This window comes from Megalobrama amblycephala, linkage group LG15, assembly GCF_018812025.1.
Source record: "Megalobrama amblycephala isolate DHTTF-2021 linkage group LG15, ASM1881202v1, whole genome shotgun sequence".
Taxonomy (NCBI): Eukaryota; Metazoa; Chordata; class Actinopteri; order Cypriniformes; family Xenocyprididae; genus Megalobrama; species Megalobrama amblycephala.
The window spans coordinates 20476968-20496780 of record NC_063058.1 but is presented as its reverse complement, the minus strand read 5'-3'; the positions used below and the strand labels follow the sequence as shown (position 1 = coordinate 20496780).

General features: G+C 36.4%; 1 protein-coding gene across 3 annotated transcripts in view; it reads right to left on the bottom strand.

Moving 5' to 3' along the window:
* Positions 1-19813, bottom strand: part of si:dkey-219c3.2 (transcription initiation factor TFIID subunit 4) — a 60870-nt gene that overhangs the window by 35678 nt on the left and 5379 nt on the right. For 2 of the 3 annotated variants that reach the window (XM_048159286.1, XM_048159285.1), the window contains exons 3-10: positions 12501-12677; positions 12031-12153; positions 11285-11374; positions 11014-11199; positions 8371-8446; positions 8127-8232; positions 7429-7598; positions 1696-1826 (exon numbers count right to left, since the gene is read on the bottom strand). In XM_048159286.1, coding sequence (XP_048015243.1) covers positions 1696-1826; positions 7429-7598; positions 8127-8232; positions 8371-8446; positions 11014-11199; positions 11285-11374; positions 12031-12153; positions 12501-12677 — 1059 coding nt within the window. The remainder of the gene's footprint in view (positions 1-1695; positions 1827-7428; positions 7599-8126; positions 8233-8370; positions 8447-11013; positions 11200-11284; positions 11375-12030; positions 12154-12500; positions 12678-19813) is intronic. The other variant, XM_048159287.1, reaches the window with a different exon arrangement.

Here is a 19813-nt window from a genome sequence, read left to right as displayed (position 1 = left end):
GTCTTTAAGTTACATTCATTTGGAGAGTAACTGTGAAATTACTACAATATAAAAATATTAAAAACTCCAATGTTTTTAATAACAGAAAATGTGCAATTAATTATATATAAATAAATAAATACATATTATATACACACACACACATACATATACACATATATATATATATATATATATATATATATATATATATATATATATATATATATATATATATATATATATATATATATAAATAAAACACATACAGTGCCTCCCACATATAGACTTTACTTGGGTGGGCCGCCCACGTATAATAACAGCCGCCCAAGTATATTCGGAGACACATTTTTGCTTTTATTATTTTTATCCTCTGATACTTTTATATCCGCGCAAGATAATGAAACCATCCGCGATCGAATAACTAGTCATTTCGTACCTGTTCGTTACGTGTGCGTCAGAACTGTTTACTCCCGTTGACATTCCCAAGGGCATTGCATTTTACAAAGTCACAAGGGGGCGCTGTTGCACTTTCTACAAGCTCACGCAACAGTGCTTCAGACTGCTTCAAAGTGATTCTCAATCAATGAAAAGCGCAGATTTATGCCAAGCGATTGCTAATGAACTCAAGTTGAATTATTACAATGTCTACTTTATGGCTTTTATATAAAATGTTTTAGACGATTGTAAGAATCTGAAGGATCAGCCTGCAATAGTACAGACATTTCAAAATAAGAGTCCCGGTGTATTTCGGGCTTGTTTATAATTAAAAGTCACACGCTAAGTTTTTTTCTTTTTTTCTTTTGGGCATTATTGGTATTTTGGCTAAACTATAAATTGTATTTAATTTGATTTCCATTTAATTCATAGTAAATTATTGTAGTCTCCCCCACAGGAAGAAAAGACTAAGAACATTATTTGACACATATTATTATTCATTTTATAAATTTTACTAGTAAAAACTGTGTCCCATTCACTGAGAGAAACACTATATGACAGCAAGGAGAACATAGGAAAATGTGAACCATTTAAATGCTGTAATTTTGCATAATTTACAATGCATAATGTTAGTATGTAATTAAATGCATATGTTATTTAATTAAAATTAACTTCAATAAATAAAAATACTGTTAAAAATCACACATTGTTTGTTTGTCACATGTAGTAGACCATTTTTGTGCCGTGGGTAATAGGAGTATTTTTCACCCGGCTACCACCGCAAGTATATTTCAAACCTGTGGGAAGCACTGATATATATATATATATATATATATATATATATATATATATATATATATATATATATATATATATATATATAGACTAAAACATTTCAGGTTCTTCATCAAGTAATCCCAAATTATTTTATCAACACCAAAGTACATCTTTACTTATCTGTTATAAAAAAAGACTTAAAAGTTAAAATAAAGTACTGATTGACTTCTGCTTTGGAGATATAAAAGGAAGATATTACTTAGTATGGTATAATTAGTTTAGTTTAGAGAGTGTTAAGTAAAACAAAAGCCTATTCTTACTAGTGTAGTCAACTTTTACTAGTGTATCTCCCATGATCAAGTCTCTGGTTAGGGTTAACATTAAGAGTTACATATTCAGCGTGAAAGACATATAACGAGAAATGGTCGGCAGGAAAAGTCAGTTTGTGGTTTCTCTTTGAAGTTCTGGAGTGAATGGTTCAGGACAGGTATTGGTTCTTACTTTGCAGGAGTCGGCGCGGTGTTGCGCAACGGCCGAGACATTCTCCAGCATGGAGCGCAGCCTGGACTGAGTGGCGTGAGAAATGAGAGCGACCGTCTCCATTGACACCTCCGTCACGCCGAACTTCTTGGCTGAAACGATACAAAGTTTGGTGTTAAAGTTGCTCGGGAAGGTAAAAAAAAAAAAAAAAAAAAAAAAAGTGAAGAAAAGCGATTCTTTGGGCCTGGAGCTCCAAACCAATTAAAAGACAAGTATTATTGTTTTCCCTTCTCAAACCTGCCTCATGATATGACCTAATTTAACTGGTAAACACTTCACTGCCACACTACTTAGCATCTGTCACACCCACACACTCACTTCACATCACACTCCTCACATCATATCCAGCAGGTGGCGCAATGCACCTCCTCCCTGTTCCCTCCTCCAGCCATCAAGCTGAAATCATCACACACACTCACACACGCAGAACACCCCCGGAGGAAGATTTACATTTTTAACACACTCCACCCCCCTGGCGACAGCATAACAACCACAGCCGGGCTCCATGTAATAGCACATATCCGCGGGCACTCATTGGTATGCACTGTGTGCTAAATCAAGCGCACAGGGGGAGAGAGAGTTTGCTTAAATACAATAATGGAGGGTGCTTTTTTCGGATGAGAGGGAGCCAAAGACCTGCCTCGTGTCTATACGACAGTCTCCTGTTCCTTCGTGCTCTCTAAAGGACATCTTGAAAGTGATCTATGTGAAGGTTAACTAATCATTATTGATGAGACGTTAGAGCAGTATGTTCTCAGAATGCATGTATAGCGTTGGGGTGTCTGGTCTTGATTATAGATTTGGTGTTGATATACACATTTTCCCCATTTAATTATTCTAATATGCTGATTTGCTGCTCAAGAAACATTTCTTATCATCATCATCAATGTTGAAAACAGTTGTGTGTATTTATTTGAAATAGAAATCTTTTGTAACGTTATAAGAGTCTTCACTGTCACAAAAAGCATCACCTTGCATCACATGTCTGCGACTTATGGAGACAAGCATGTTAAAATTGTCTTCGCAAAATGCAGAATAATTCAATTTGTTTACATGTAGGATCTACAGGTATGTAGATTTGAATCCATTTAGTGTTTGAAATGTGCATTGTTTGTTTAGGCAGGGACATTCGGAGTGTGCATGCAAGTGACCTTGTCAGGGAAGAGGCCTGAGGCAACCTCACATTTCAGCACACAGCAAACTAACAGAGAGCCATCAGAAGACGGCCAATAAAGTATTCATTCGCAGCCCAGGGAGGCCTCAAGCTCGGACAAGGGCAATCGTTAGACTGACTTAGCAAGTGAGTGACCAGTGGAAGTGCACTAGAAAGTGCACTAGTCTTAGGTGGAGATCAAGGAGAGGGGATTGGAAGGGTACTAATCATTGGATCTCTACTTTTTAAAGGGATAGTTCACCCCAAAATAAAAATTCTGTCATCATTTAATTCAATCTGTTTATCATATAAAGTGATGTCTCTTCAGAAATTTTGAACTAAACCACTTAATTCATATGGATTAGTTTCTCTTTATAAACTTTTTAAAGTGTCAAAGTGTCAGCTGTCAATGGAGGGACAGAAATCTATCAGATTTCATCAAAAATATCTTAATTTGTTTTCCGAAGATGAACGAAAGTCTTACGGGTTTGGAGAGTGAGTAATTAATGACAGAATTTTCATTTTTGGGTGAACTAACCCTTTAAACTCAACTAGCAGCGTTATTACGGTTAACTAAAACTAACTCAAACTATTAAAAATCATTTTTGTTAATTGCAATGAAAAAAAAATTTGAAATGTTGCCTTGGCAACAAACTTAAAATAAGTTTAAGATGAAACACTAAGCCCCGGTTTCACAGACAAGGCTTAAGCTAGTCCTAGGCTAAAATGCATGTTTGAGCTGTTGTAACTAAAAGTAACTTGTACTGACATACCTTAAAATATGTCAGTGCCATCGTTTTGTCTCAGAATGCACACCAATAATGTTTTTTTTTTCTTTATAGTTAACGTTTATAAAAACTACTTAAATACCCTAATTGAACTAAGGCCTAATCTAACCTAAGCCCTGTCTATGAAACCATGCCTAAAATTATTAAAACTAAAATTGAAACAAATTAAAGCTAAACATTTAATAAATATTTAAAAACACTTTTCTTTTTTTTTTCTTTTTTTACAAGCACCTTTTACCAATTCCAAACCACATCAATCTTAATAACTGCTATTCATTTTGTATTTAATAATTTATAAATAATATATTATTGTTCATGAAAGCTGGAAGTGAAAACCGCCTTATATTCAGGTGTGCATAATTAAGCAGGTTTTCTTTTACAGATAAAATGAACCAAAAAAAGAGATTTCGAAATTATTAAATGCTCATGAGAAGAATGCAATACTAATGCAATACTAGAAATTGGAAAGTTAAAGCATGACCAATGGACAGCAAAATGCTCAATGGGTCAGCAGGGTCATACAAAAACAGGAGGAGAAGAAAAGACAAGTTACTGCAAATGAATTACTGCAAATAATTACGAGTTAAGGTGAAGAATTAAGTGTGAAACCATCAGGAACCCTTTAGTCTCCAGCACCACCATTTTCCAGAACTGCAAACTACCTGGAGTCTCCAGAAGTGCAAGGTGTCAGGATCTCAGAGACTTAGGTTAGCTAAAGAATCCTAAAAAATTGACCCGCTCTTAATAAGAACTTCAGTGTTATAAAATACATGAAGACTGTTTTTATTTTTATAGGCTTTATAGAGCGAGAGATTTAGAGTGACTCTTGAAGGACCAGCACCACATCCTCTTGTACCACTGTTTGAAGAATTTATCTTCCAGAATCAGCAGTAAGTTTTGGAAGTTCAAAATGAAATGGAAAAAAAAAAAAAAAAAAAAAAAAAAAAAATATATATATATTATATTTATATATTATATTATAAATATATAAAAAAATACACAGTGCCATGCAAAAGTTTGGAAACCCCTTGCAGAATCTGTGAAAATGTGAATAATTTTTGAACCCTTTCCAGCAGTGACTGTATGATTCTCAGATCCATCTTCTTCACCCCCTGGGTCTTAATTCATCGTTTTTCCTTCTGGAGCATCAGTGAATATTTGAACCTTTTTTAATAGTTGTGTTTGAGTCCCTCAGTTGTCCTCAGTGTGAAAAGATGAATCTCAAAATCATTCAGTCACTGCTGGAAAGGGTTCAAATATCCTAAAGGTGCTGGAAAACTAAAGAATCTGCAGGAGCTGGAGGATTTTTCTGAAGAACAGAGCTCAGTTTAACTGCTCAGAACAAACAAGAGACTCATGAACAACCATCACAAAACATAAAAACAGTCATAGATCATCCAGGTAACCACACACAGTACTGAGAATCAATGGTTCACAAACTTTTGAAAAGGGTCATTTTAATAAATTCTGCTATTTTTTTTTCTTGTGGACTATAAACATCTTTTATGTAAAATATATTACTCAGGACAGTACTAAAAAAATAACATGCATTTTGTATGACCTCTCTTATTTTGTTAAAATTATTAACATTTTCACAGATTCTGCAAGGTGTTCCTAAACTTTCACATGGCACTGTATAAATGAGTACACCCCCTTTGAAAAGTAACATTTTAAACAATATCTCAATGAACACAAAAAGACTAGACTAATAGACTAAGTTTAATCTATTTAACTTATAACATGAAAGTAAGGTTAATAATATAACTTAGATTACACGTTTTTCAGTTTTACTCAAATTAGGGTGATGCAAAAATGAGTACACCCCACAAAAAACTACTACATCTAGTACTTCATATGCCTCCATGATTTTTAATGACAGCATCAAGTCTTCTAGGCATGGAATGAACAAGTTGGCGACATTTTGCAACATCAATCTTTCCATTCTTCAAGAATGAGCTCTTTTAGAGACTGGATGCTGGATGGAGAGTGATGCTCAACTTGTCTCTTCAGAATTCCCCATAGGTGTTCGATTGGGTTCAGATCAGGAGCCACTGAATCACTTTCACCCTGTTCTTCTTCAGAAGTCCAACAGTGGTCTTAGATGTGTGTTTAGGATCATTGTCATGTTGGAAAAGTGCACGACGACCAAGGGCACGGAGTGATGGTAGCATCTTCTCTTTCAGTATAGAGCAGTACATCTGTGAATTCATGATGCCATCAATGAAACGACACCAGCAGCACTCATGCAGCCCCACATAAGGACACTGCCACCACCATGTTTCACTGTAGGCATCATGCATTTTTCTTTGTATTCCTCACCTTTGCGACGCCATACAGTTTTGAAGCCATCAGTTCCAAAAACATTTATCTTGGTCTCATCACTCCAGAGTATAGAGTCCCAGTATCTTCATCTTTGTCAGCATGGGCCCTGGCAAACTCTAGACTGGCTTTTTTGTGCCTGGGATTTAGGAGACGTTTTTTTCGTGGACGGCACCCATGCATGTCATTCCTCTGCAGTGTACGCCGTATTGTGTCACAGGAAATAATCACCCCAGTTTGGCTTTCTACATCTTTAGATAACTGCAGTGAACTTGCAAGCCAACTTTCTTCAACCCTTCTCATCAGAAGACGCTCCTGTCGAGGTGTTAACTTCCGTGGACGACCTGGATGTCTCTGAGATGGTTGCAGTTCCATCTTTTTTAAATTTTTGTACCACTTTTGCTAGTATTCTGACTGATAAGTAAAGCTTTGCTGAAATTCTTGTAGCCTTCACCTTTCTGGTGAAAAGAAATTATTTTCTTTCTCAGGTCTTGTGACATTTCTCTTCCATGTGGTGCCATTGCTGACAGCATGAAATGGGAAGGAGTTTTAACACCCTTTTATAGTCAACTGTCTGCTGGACACCTGTGTAATGAATAATTAGACTCACCTGTGGTTGAATTCTTGTTAAATTAGACATTTGTAGCTTTGCTCCAGAGATCTTCAGTGGGGTGTACTCATTTTTGCATCACCATAATTTGAGTAAAACTGAAAATTTTGTTCTCCAAAGTTATATTATTAACCTTACAGATGTTATATAAACAGATTTTATATTAAACTTAGTCTTGTCAACATTTTAGAAATTGTTTTTGTATTCACTGAGATATTGTTTAAAATGTTACTTTTCAAAGGGGGTGTACTCATTTACGCTGAGCACTGTGTGCATATCCATCTATCTCTCTCTCTCTCTCTCATATATATATATATATCATCAACTTGCATAACTATGCACACACTGTTTATGTGCTTCTTTAACACTCATTACTCTAGTTTAAGGCTATTGTTTTTTTAGTTGATTTTAAAAGTACATAGAACAAAGTGTGCAGATCCCTACTATTCATATGCCTGACTGTTAATCTGGCCCAAAATTATTAGCTATACATTTTTTTTCTCGCTATGGCATTTAAATCAAGAAGCCGAATCATAAAGCTTTGAAAAGAGTGACACATCTTTCCTGTCTCATCGGGCCAGCTTTCATCAGCTTTTTGTTTAAATCCATTCATAATCCCACACCCATTTAAAGATCCGCCCTCAAACAACGTCAGTCAACACTGATACAGTAATTAGACAGAATATTAACTGCCCACACAGTGGCGGTACAGCCTAAACCTTTTTATGACTGTAAACCTGCCAGGAGAAACTGATCCTGACAAGCACATTGCCAGACTGCCGCTCCAGTGTATGAGAGTATTGTGGCGGTGTGCTATTTTGTACCGGTCTCCAGGAGACGTTTGTGGAGCAGGCTGGCAGGAAGGAAGGCCTCGTCCTTACAGGAACGGATCTGGGTGCCCACCAGCTCCGAACCCGTGGCCAAGATACGGGCGTTCTCCTCGTTAAGGTTCACACCAGCCATGGATGCCACGTCATTGATGTCGTCATCATCCCTGCAGACACGAACGGAGGAGATACAAGAGCTTTACCATGCATGAAGCAGGTATATTATGATGTATACATATAAAGATATATATTAAAAATATTTTGTATTATATAAAATGCATTTATATAAAATTATGTTACATATATTACACGTATGCATGCAGTCATTTACTGTGAAAGAACTTGTAAAAAATTATAATATTTTTTAAATTAAAAATCAATATCATTAAATTAATATCAATTAATATCACATCTCGTACTTAAAATCTAACTTTTGCACAAAGTAGTTTACATAGTCAATGCCACACTTATATGTATATAAAAAAGTAAGGAAATGTTTGATACCAAACTTATTTTAAAGATTTACTGAATCTTTTTAAAATGATTCTTTTTTCTTTACCATACTAATAGATAGACATGAACACAGTTCATTCCATCACACCCAGTTCTACATTCTCAAATTCTGTCTGCACCTATTAAAACAACTAACAATTCTAGAGAAACACTGCGTCCTACTGGACTCTTAGAAAACCTACCTGAAAGTCCCACCCCCAGGGTCATTTAGCTTCTGTTTTTGATTGGCTGAGGCTTGAAAAGCCACACTCATGGGGTTCCTCACTTGCAAGTGTGTCCCAACAGCACCTGCAATAATACTTTTAATTATACTGGGGTACTTCTGTTGGACTCTTGCATGAGAAAAGGAACACTTAAGCCTCAATCACTTTTCTTTTGGTGTGTTTAAAAAGGATTTTAAGCTCATTAAGTCTCTCATTAGCTTACCTTGAGCACGAACCGCCTGCGTAATCACCACAGGCATCCGTGTCGGAGTAGCCTGAAGCCCGGGCCTCTTAACAGCCTGAAGAGAACAAAAACACAGAGGATATGAACATTTTTAGACAAGTACTGAACGATAGAGCTTAAAAAAAAAAGATATTTGCAGGCATCTGAAGATATTCAATAAGTCACTATATTAATATATTTGCTCTAAAATTGACTTAAAAGAGATTTTTATTAGATAAAGCATCCTTTCAACCAAACAGGCTTAACCAATTACACTCAAAATGTTTAATGCATTAATAATAATCATGTTTATCACATGGACATAAAAATATTTCTATTTATATGCATTAATACTACATTTTAACTCAATTAGGATAATGTATAAAAGAAAAGCCATGGTGAGGCATTTGTGAATCACTGAATCAACAAGTTATGAATCATTCCCTGAAATGATTCAAACTTATTTTTGGTATTTAAGTTTGAATCAGATACTATTATACGTCTTACCGAAAATCATGGAATTAATTTAATAACATGATCTTTAGAAAACGTCATAGCAAAATAAAAAAGTGCATTGAAATAACCCAAATGTTCACATTGTAAATTTGTTATGAATATTCAAAAATAAAGTGTTTTATAATATGAATGTTCAAATATAAAATCAACCTTCAATGCACACCTTGGCAATAAAATCACCACTCCATTATTTTGACAGGAAAATACAACAACGATTGTTTACATGTAGCACATAGATTCTGCATGGTATGTAAGACTCTCTCTCTCTTTGTGTGTGTGAGAGAAACGATGCTCTCAGCATGCCGACAGCAAGTCATATGCCTTCACACTAGAGTTTGTGGTATGCCAAATACAGGTACACTGTGCATCCATTGAGCTGAACTGAAATAGTACAGATCGCTTGACGGAGAGCGAACTCAAGCGCTCAGTCAGAGTATTCAGCGAGTGAAAGTATATTTATGCTACTCTTATACTTCGCCTCTAACACACATTGGCGAGTAAAATCTAAGAATTTATTAGCCAATGACTAGTGTTGTCACGGTACCAAAATTCCAGTAGTCGGTACCGATACCATGAAAATTTTACAGTTCTCGGTACCAATTTCGGTACCACAGCAAAATCTGTTGGAACTATTTTACTATTTTATATAGCCTATTTTAAAATTAAATATGACTTGGAGCATGTGTGTATGTTTGTGTGTGTATGTATAGGCTACCTCAATGAAATAAATTAGAAAAAAATAAATAAATGCTCAAATATCCATTTTGTACCGTTGAAAAAAAAAACCAGCATATGCTGGTAAGGTTTTAAAGCTGGTATGCTGGTTTGAGCTGGTTTATGCTGGTCCATGCTGGTCCTATGCTGGTCCTGGACCAGCATAATCCAGCTCAAACCAGCTTCAAAACCTATTTTACCAGCATATGCTGTTTTTTTCAACAGAGGTAACAGGTGTGCGTGTTTATTTTAGCGATTCCGTCAGTGAAACAACACACTACAGCCTATAAAACTATGAAATAAATATCGGTAAATAATGGTAACCTAAATAATAAGAAAGTAAATTTTTATTTATATTTTTTTTATTTCCACACAAAGATGCGTCATATAGCCAAAGTCCCGTTATTATAGTCTTTGATATGGCCTACCGCTCTGCGCTTTGAGAGGGATGTGGACACGAGCAGGAAAGAGACCATTTCTCTTTAATAATATCTTCATGTTTTCTCCTGATGTTACGAGCAACTGACACTTGTTATAAAAGGTCTGAAGAGCGAGTTTTATCCTCCGCAGAGGCAAGACATTGAGGCTATTTTGCGCTGCCAGAGAAAACGAAAGTAAAAAAATCACTAGCGTGTGAGACGCGCTATACAAATAAACTTAACGCGCCTTATAAAGTCTAATAACAAGCACAAACTTTCTTAAATAGAAATTGATGTGCAAGCAAAAAGGTTTCTGTCCTACAGTGTTTTTTCTACTTTACCACAGTAAAGAATGCGAATATAATAGGCCTAAATGCAAACGAAAGAAACGTTTATAATACCCTGCGTGAGTGAAGATTTGAGAAAAGAAACAGAGATTCCATGTTCAGTGGAATAACTAATGGAATATTGTTAAATTCGCTGATAATCAGGTGACCATGATCGCGACTGGCAAAGCAGAATATAAAGCTTAAATGTATGGACTCACCTATACCTCTCATTCGGCATGAACCAAAATGTTTCCATGGCTGCGATGTCACATTTAATTGCTAACCTATTATTTCTTTTGTAAACAAAGCTTTGTGCTTCACTCGTGTCATATTCACGTAAATAGTGCCACAGCCCTATCAGTGGGTACCGAATATACCCGGAATCTCGGTACTACCGGTACTACAGAAATGCAGGTATCGTCACATTTTCAAAATTTCAGTACCGACTTGGTACCGAAGTACCGGTACTTTTGACAACACTACCAATGACCAATGATAGACATTATTTAGAGTCACCCAGAGTGAAGATTTAGTCACATATGCAAGAGTTTTACTTGCATTGCAGAGGGTTGAATTTATACAATTGTTATGGACATTCACATATTAAATATGAATATTGAATATATTGACCAGCCCTACGATAGATCATAAAAAAGCAACAGTACCATGGTGGTAGTGGGAGTCAGGGCAGCAGCCGGCCGGATAGTAGATATGGTGGTGGGTAATGTGCTCGGCGCTGGAGCTTTAATGGTGTTCACCGTCAGTGGGGTGGACGTAGTAGAGGCCTGAGACAGCTGAGTTAAAGACTGCTGGGAGTTCAGAAGTGTCAGACGAAGAGCAGGCAGGCTTTTCTGTACAAAGAGAAGGGGAAACAGATTTAGTGTAATTCAGAACAATAAGTGCAACTGCTTTATAATGGAAAGTTATGAGTCCTACCTTCAGAAAAGGGATCAGGTACGGTTGAGGAGATGATTTCAACTCTGTCTGCAGGCGATTTGTAAACTCCTCAGGCTCAATTTTTGCATCCTTTGCAGGTTTTAGAGGGGAAAATGCATATCAGTTAAATATAAAAAGATTTGCTCTTGTTTTACATGTACTGGACGTTTCAATCATTTCTAGAAGTAATTTGCTACAAAGTTATGAATTCACACTTATTGCCATTAGGTGTGAATTCATAGTTTTGTAGCAAATTATTTGTAGAAAACTATAAATCTAAAAAACACAGTGAAAATATTGGCAAAAATTATGCCAAATGTACACTGTAAAGGTGACAGAAGCATTTCTGCAGTTGCATTTGGTGTCTTTACACAGACTGTTTAATGCTGCTCAGAGGTGGCTTAAATGCACTTAAAACCATATACTTTGACAGGCATAATTTAGTCAAGCTTTTATGTGGCATTATGTCTTTACACTGAATTTTGAGCAGGCACAAATCAGGCTGTGTACTGGCCTGTCTGAGCCAGCAGAAAAAGAAAAAGAAAAATCATATTTTTGAGCCCTGCCAATGCTGACATCTACAGTTTAGCATGAGTAAAAGCACTAGATGAAATACTATCACTTAAAATACCACAATAAACTGCTACATCAAATGTTTTAAAGAAAATGAAATAATAAAGTGGTCCAATCAAAACACTGCCCATAGTGATGAAGAAATGACACACACACCCCTTTTTAATACCTACCAGCAGATCCTGCACTAATGCCTTCACATTCCGAGATGTTTCCGGGGAGGGGGAATTATGGGATGCCAGTTTGATGAGCGTTGCTAGGAAGTTCTTGCACTTCTTTACATTCTCTTGCATTTCCTGAAATGAAAATTCCAGAATTTTACAAAAAATAATGAACTAGAATCCATATCCACCAATAGGTGCTGTAGTCACAGTATGAATAAAAGAGTTTAAAGGGTTAACTAACCCACTGATGTCACATGGACTACTTTGATGATGTTTTTATTACCTTTCTGGACATGGACAGTATACCGTACATACATTTTCAATGGAGGGACAGAAAGCTCTCGGACTAAATCTAAAATATCTTAAACTGTGTTCCGAAGATGAACGGAGGTCTTACGGGTTTGGAACGACATGAGGGTGAGTCTAGTGGTGAGTCTTCACCAGTTTTGGGTGAACTAACCCTTTAATTTTAACAGTACCTGAGAGAGGACAGGGGCTCTGTTAACTTGGGCAGCGGCAGAGGTCGTGCTGGGACTCTGAGGGGTCACAGAGGGCTTAAGGACTGTCTGTGGTGCAGGCTGCACACGGGCCCCTGCTGTAATGACTGTGGTGGTGGGCTTCTGAGCCGAGGTAATTGTTACCACTGCTGTCTTCTGCTACGGAAATAAAAAAAACATGCAGAGTTATGAACCTTACCTCTAAAGAAATATGCAGGGCTGGGTAGGTTACTTTTAATATGTATTTCACTACAGATTACAAAATACATGCATTAAAAAGTAATTTGTAACGCATTTTGTTAGATTACCCAAATTTTGTAACTTAATCTAAATACTTTCGAATACTTTGGAATATTAATATGTATGTAGGCTAACACAAAAACAAGGTAATTGAGTTTTTATCTGACAATTCTGACTTTTTTCTCAGAATTGGTGATATAAAGTTGCAAATGTGAGTTATAAAGTCAGAATTTTTTTTCCAGAAAAAAAGTCAGAATTGAGAGAAATATATCAGAATTGTGAGATATAAACTCACAATTGCGAGAGAAAAGTCTGAATTTCAATTCTGTCTTTATAAAACGCAATCTGAGAAAAAAAAAGTCAGAATTGTGAGATGCAAACTCAAAATTGTGAGGAAAAAAGAAAGAAATTGTGAGATAAAAAGTCACAATTACCTTTTCTTACAATTACAAGGGACTCACAAACAACTATCGCAAAACATGAAAACAGTCACGGATCATTCAGGTAACGACAAGAGTGGAGTGTATGTAAACATCTGTTATGTGAAATAAGCTTATTCAGGACAATATTAAATAAAAATAACATGTAATTTTTATGATCCCTCTTATTTTGTTACAATTATTAAAATGTTGTATATTCTGCAAGGGGTATGAAACTTATGAGCAGAACTGTAGCCTAGTTTAGGATGTTTTTGCAGTGTCAGAGAATCACCAATTGCTGTTTACATTTAAATTAAATAAATGGTATTAAAATTCAAAGTAATCACTTTGAGGGATAGTTCATCCAAAAATGAAAATGTGATGTTTATCTGCTTACCCCCAGCGCATCCAAGATGTAGGTGTCTTTGTTTCTTCAGTAGAACACAAATGATGATTTTTAACTGCAACCGTTGTGGTCTGTCAGTCAAATAATGCAAGTCAGCGGGAACTTGGACTATAAGAGTAAATAAAACACGACAGACAAATCTAAATGAAACCCTGCGGCTCGTGACGACACATTGATGTCCTAAAACACGAAACGATCGGTTTGTGTGAGAAACCGAACAGTATTTATATCATTTTTTATATCTAATACACCGCTATGTCCAACTGCATTCAGCACTCGATTTGTTTGGTCTGATCGCGCTCTGACAGCGGCAGTGATGTCTCACGCATATACTTCAATGAGAGCGAGACATCACTGCCGTAGCCAGAGCGCGATCAGACCAAACGAATTGAGTGATGAACGCAGTTGGACATAGTGGTGTATTAGATGTAAAAAATGATATAAATACTGTTCGGTTTCTCACACAAACCGATCGTTTCTTGTCTTAGGACATCAATGTGTCATCACGAGCCGCAGGGTTTAATTTGGATTTGTCTAAGCAAGTTTTATTTACTGTTATTGTAGAAGTTCCCATCCACTAGCATTATTTGACTGACAGACAGCAACGGTTGGAGTTAAAAATCATCAATTGTGTTCTACTGAAGAAACAAAGACACCTACATCTTGGATGCGCTGGGGGTAAGCAGATAAACATCAAATTTTCATTTTTGGGTGAACTATCCCTTTAAAATACATTTCAGATGTAACTGTAATTTGATTACCACCCATTTAAAATGTAACTGTAATGAAATACAGTTACTCAAATTTTGTATTTTAAATACAATATTTAAAGTATTTCGTTACTCCCCAGCCCTGGAAATATGTAGCCCGAGATTCCAATTTGAATGGAAAGTGACGCAATAAAAAGACAAGGTACCATGAAATAATATAAAAACTAGGGATGCACCGATACCAAGCTCATGTACTTGTACTTGTAAAAATACCCCCGATACCAAAGACCGATACCTCACGTGACGTAACTGACAGAATTTTCCTGAATGGTCAAATGCACACATAGTTGTCAAAATGTCCATCGTGTGGAGTATCTTACGTAAATATAGTCGGTTATGGCTTAAGTAGACGTAAACATTTGGGTGAAAACAGGATGTGTCAGTATCCATGGATTCGGTCTTAAAGGGACTGTAGCCTATATTTGTCATTAATGTTAAAGGTGCCCTAGAGTGTCTTTTTAAAAGATGTAATATAAGTCTAAGGTGTCCCCTGAATGTGTCTGTGAAGTTTCAGCTCAAAATACCCCATAGATTTTTTTTTATTCATTTTTTTAACTGCCTATTTTGGGGCATCATTAAATATGCGCCGATATATAGGTTGCGGCCCCTTTAATTCTCGTGCTCCCCCGCCCCCGGAGCTCGCGCTTGCCTTGAACAGCATAAACAAAGTTCACACAGCTAATATAACCCTCAAAATGGATCTTTACAAAGTGTTCGTCATGCAGCATGTCTAATCGTGTAAGTATTGTATTTATTTGGATGTTTACATTTGATTCTGAATGAGTTTGATGGTGCTCTGTGGCTAAAGCTAACATTACACACTGTTGGAGAGATTTAAAAAGAATGAAGTTGTGTTTATGAATTATACAGACTGCAAGTGTTTAAAAAAATGAAAATAATGACGGCTCTTGTCTCCGTGAATACAGTAAGAAAGGATGGTAACTTTAACCACATTTAACAGTACATTAGCAACATGCTAACGAAACATTGAGAAAGACAATTTACAAATATCACTAAAAATATCATGATATCATGGATCATGTCAGTTATTATTGCTCCATCTGCCATTTTTTGCTATTGTACTTGCTTGCTTACCTAGTCTGATGATTCAGCTGTGCACAGATCCAGACGTTAATACTGGCTGCCCTTGTCTAATGCCTTGAACATGAGCTGGCATATGCAAATATTGGGGGCGTACATATTAATGATCCCGACTGTTACGTAACAGTCTGTGTTATGTTGAGATTCGCCTGTTCTTCTGAGGTCTTTTAAAACAAATGAGATTGATATAAGGAGGAGGAAACAATGGTGTTTGAGACTCAGTGTATGTCTTTTCCACGTACTGAACTCTTGTTATTCAACTATGCCGAAGAAAATTCAATATTTAATTCTAGGGCACCTATAATAAAACAAAATATGTTAAATAAATGTATACATGGTAAATAAACCTAATGTACCTGAAAAACAAGTTTATTTAATGTGTATCTCTATAGTATTTGTTGTATTGCTTGTAATTTGTTTGTAAATTTCTTTTATATAACAACAATTACATATGTTGGTAATTATGGCCTTAGAAGGTTATTAAAATTTTTGTTCATTTTTGTTTGTTTTTTTCATTAGTGTAATAATGAAGAAGCTGTTCTACATTCATTAGTCTCACTGTGTTGTGCTTGGAAAACTGCAACATTTAAAAAAAAAAAAAAAAAAAAAAAAAAAAAAAAAAAAAGAGAAATTAATAAATGTATAGGCATCGGTATCAGCGAGCACTAAGAAAAAAATTCAGTACTCGTACTCAGTCATTAAAAAAAAAAAACAATGGTATCGGTGCATCCCTAATAAAAACATTTTCAAGAAATAATTCAGCCCAAAACAACATATTTACTCAACTTTACATTGTTCCAAACGATGTCGTCATTTTTTTTTCTCTCACATACATATTTGCCATTCAATGAAAATTCTTAGTTACCACTGGCTGTCATGCTTCAAAAAATACAAAAAACACCCAAAAAAAGAGCAAAAGGTACTGGATACTCCTCAAGCGCTAGATATCAAATCAGAAGCCACTCGATAGTTTTTTGTGATAAACAGATCGAATCAAGTATGCCAAAGATATGTCTGGTTATGAACCACTGGAGAAAATAACAGTGTTTATTGTTAATGACCTTGAATCTGTGGCATATTTGATTTGTGAGCTCCAGCCAATGTAAAATCTATCTGAATTTTTTTGTTCTTCATACAAAGCTTCCATACGGCTTCAAAAGTCATGTTAACTACATTATGGTGCTTTTTTTTGGTCCCTTTCAGATACATATTTTTCCTACAATGACAGTTTGTGTGCAGGATTGGAATAGCAAATCACAAAAGGAGATGTTATGTGGAATTAAAGGCCTCATTTTCAATCCACTTTCATTGTAATTGGAAAATGGATGGTGGAGACTTCATTCTCCCTGACATCTTTATCTTCCAGTTATATGGGTTTGGAACAACATAAGGGTGAACTATCCCACTGAACTATATGTTTGAACAGTCAATTAGCTCTATAGATTCATTTTATGTGTAATTTTTAGCAGCTACATCCTGTACAATTTCAGTCACGTTTGCATTGTTTGGCAAATTCTCATGGGCAAAAGGGGCAAAAGTTTTCCCCACTCAGATTTCAGGTTGAAGTTGGTCGTGGATTCGCCGTGCTGACCAACAGAAAGCTGGGTTATATTTTAATTTAAAGGGGGGTCTAATGCTATTTCATGCATTCTGACTTATTTACACTGTTAAAGTTGGATTCTCATGCTAAACATGGCCAAAGTTTCAAAACACGAGTTGGACGTATAATGGAGTATTTCTGTGCTAAATATACTACTTCCGGTTGACGAGACGATGACTAAATAAAAATGCGTTTTGAATGACTAAAACTATGACTAACGAAAATGAAAGAGAGGGACGTTTTGGGAAGATATCCAGTAGGGCTGAAACGATTCATCGAGTTACTCGATTAAGTCAATTACAAAAACTCTGCCTCGAAGCCTCGTTTAATTCCTATGACGCGAACTATACGCGCAGGGATCTGATTCACACGGACCGTTGTTCAGTGTTCAGGAAGCACACCATAGCGCGTGATACATTTTGAATTTAGTTGGCGCGATGGCGGAGAGTAAAGATAGATATGATGTTTAGCTTTGATGTTTTTAAGTAGTAAACATATTCACGTTCAATTGTAAGAGAGTATAGCCTAAAAAAAGAACCCCTTCACACACACACGCATGCACCCTCGTCTCTCTCACGCGCCAGTCAGACCAATCGCGGCAATGCATCACACATGCTTTAACTTTTTATGTAGCCACGCAACAATAATTTCAGCATGCATTCACTGTATTCACCGGGACGTGATGTTGTGACGCGATTTTTCGAACGGATGCTTCACCTAAAATGCACCGGAATGCAAGTGATGCAAGCCAAATGCAGCGTTCTATTGAAAATGATTGTATGTAGGCTATTTCTGCCGTACCAAACTGCAATGAAGCAACTGGTCTGACTGGGGCGTCACTCTTCCTCACACACGGCATGCGTTTTTGTTCTCAGGTGGGTAATTTGCAGAAGGTGCAATCCTTTTTTTGTAATGTTGTATTAAGAAGACAAAACTAAGGCCAAATGGCCTTTACTATTTAAGTTTGTATTCATAGTTTTACATGTTATACATGTTTTACAGTAAGTTGACTTGACTGTATTGTTATATAATTGTTGGCACTGGCACTTATAAAATTGCAATAAATAGGCTTAGTTTTGGAGCCAAATGTTGGAGTTGGAACCAATACCTCTGTTTTTTTAGAAATAAAAGCCAAATGCTTGATCATTTTACAGCCACATTTTCGCTATGCATTATTTGTTTTGGTTGTTTAAAAAAAATTATCCGATTAATCGATTAATCGATCGATTAAGTGCTAGATTAATCGATTACAAAAAGAATCGATAGCTGCAGCCCTAATATCCAGTCAGGACTGCTGTCCTGTGTGGAAGATGCGCACATTTGAAGCGTAATGTGCTGATCTAACCGCGGGGAACGCGGAGCTGTTGCGCGCTCTACAGGCTCACGCAGCAGCACATCTGACAGCTGCGCAATTAACGAATAGCGCATATTTATGCCATGCGATTGCTTATATGCTAATGTTGATGATGTTTACTACACAATGTTTATATGGTAGTATGTTTTAGACGGTTGTAAGAAATGCATATTTTATCTCCCTCATGAGTAGCCTGCTACTACAATAGGCTAAAGTGCAGACTGCAGACATTTCAGAATAAGGGTGTTTTCACACCTATGGATCGCTTGTTTTGTTCCGAAACAGGGACTAAATTTGTTACAATGTTGCATTTTCTTCTTGGTTCGGTTCGCTTTCACACGGCAACATTTCAAAGCGTACCAAAATGCGTTTAGGCAAGTCACATGCGAGTAAAACTGCCCTCTTATTGGTCAGAGTTTTCTTTGCGTCATCCATCAAAATAACGATTGACAAGTTCGCTCCATGAGATTATTGTGGCTTTATTTGTAACTGTCGAGACACACGCAAACACTTTATAAATGTAGCCGTCTTTCCCGCTGTTAAACTATATAACGTACTACATTCATATTAATACTGCGGCAAATTCAAACGCGCGCTCTTTCTCTCTCTCGGTCTGTCTCTGGTTTCCCAGCGCTGTGTAGTAGGCGACCTGTCAGCGTGTCGAGAGAGACTACATTTTATAATGAAGCAGAGCAGGAAAAAGGCTTTGTCAGGACAGCATTCTCACACGGAGAAGTGCAATTACACAACAGAGGCGCTCGTTGGTTTACATCTGTGGTAAATAATGTGCTCACTCACAGAATCAGACACTACCGCTTTTTATATCACATTTTCCGTTATGAATTATGATGTCATTTGGTTCGTTGGTCCGTTAACTGGGTCGGATTGCTTTCACATCTCAAGCGAACCGCTCCAGAGTTCGTTTGAAAGCGTACCGAAACCACCTCTTCAAGCAGGTCTCGGTACGCTTGTTTGGTCCGCTTTTAGTGCGCACTCGAGTGCGATTGCTGCTTTCACACCTGCCCAAACGAACCGCACCAAAGGAGAAAACGAACTCTGGTACGATTCAACCGAACTAAATGAGGCAGGTGTGAAAGCACCCTAAGAGTCACGGTGTATTTCGGTATGGTTCATAATTATAATTCATAGTAAACAAGTAAGGAAAGACTAAGAACATTATTTGACATATTCAATATATTTTACAAGTATAAGGGTTATTATAGTTAACTAAACCTAAAACCAAAGAAACCTTCATTACTTGAAATAAACGTTAACTGAAATAAAAAAATAAATATATAAAAATGTGAACTTATTTTATTTCATAGTTTCTAAGCTTTAGCTTAACCTGAGGTATTAAAATAAACAGAAATAAAAACTTATAGACATTTAAAAGCAAAAACTAAAA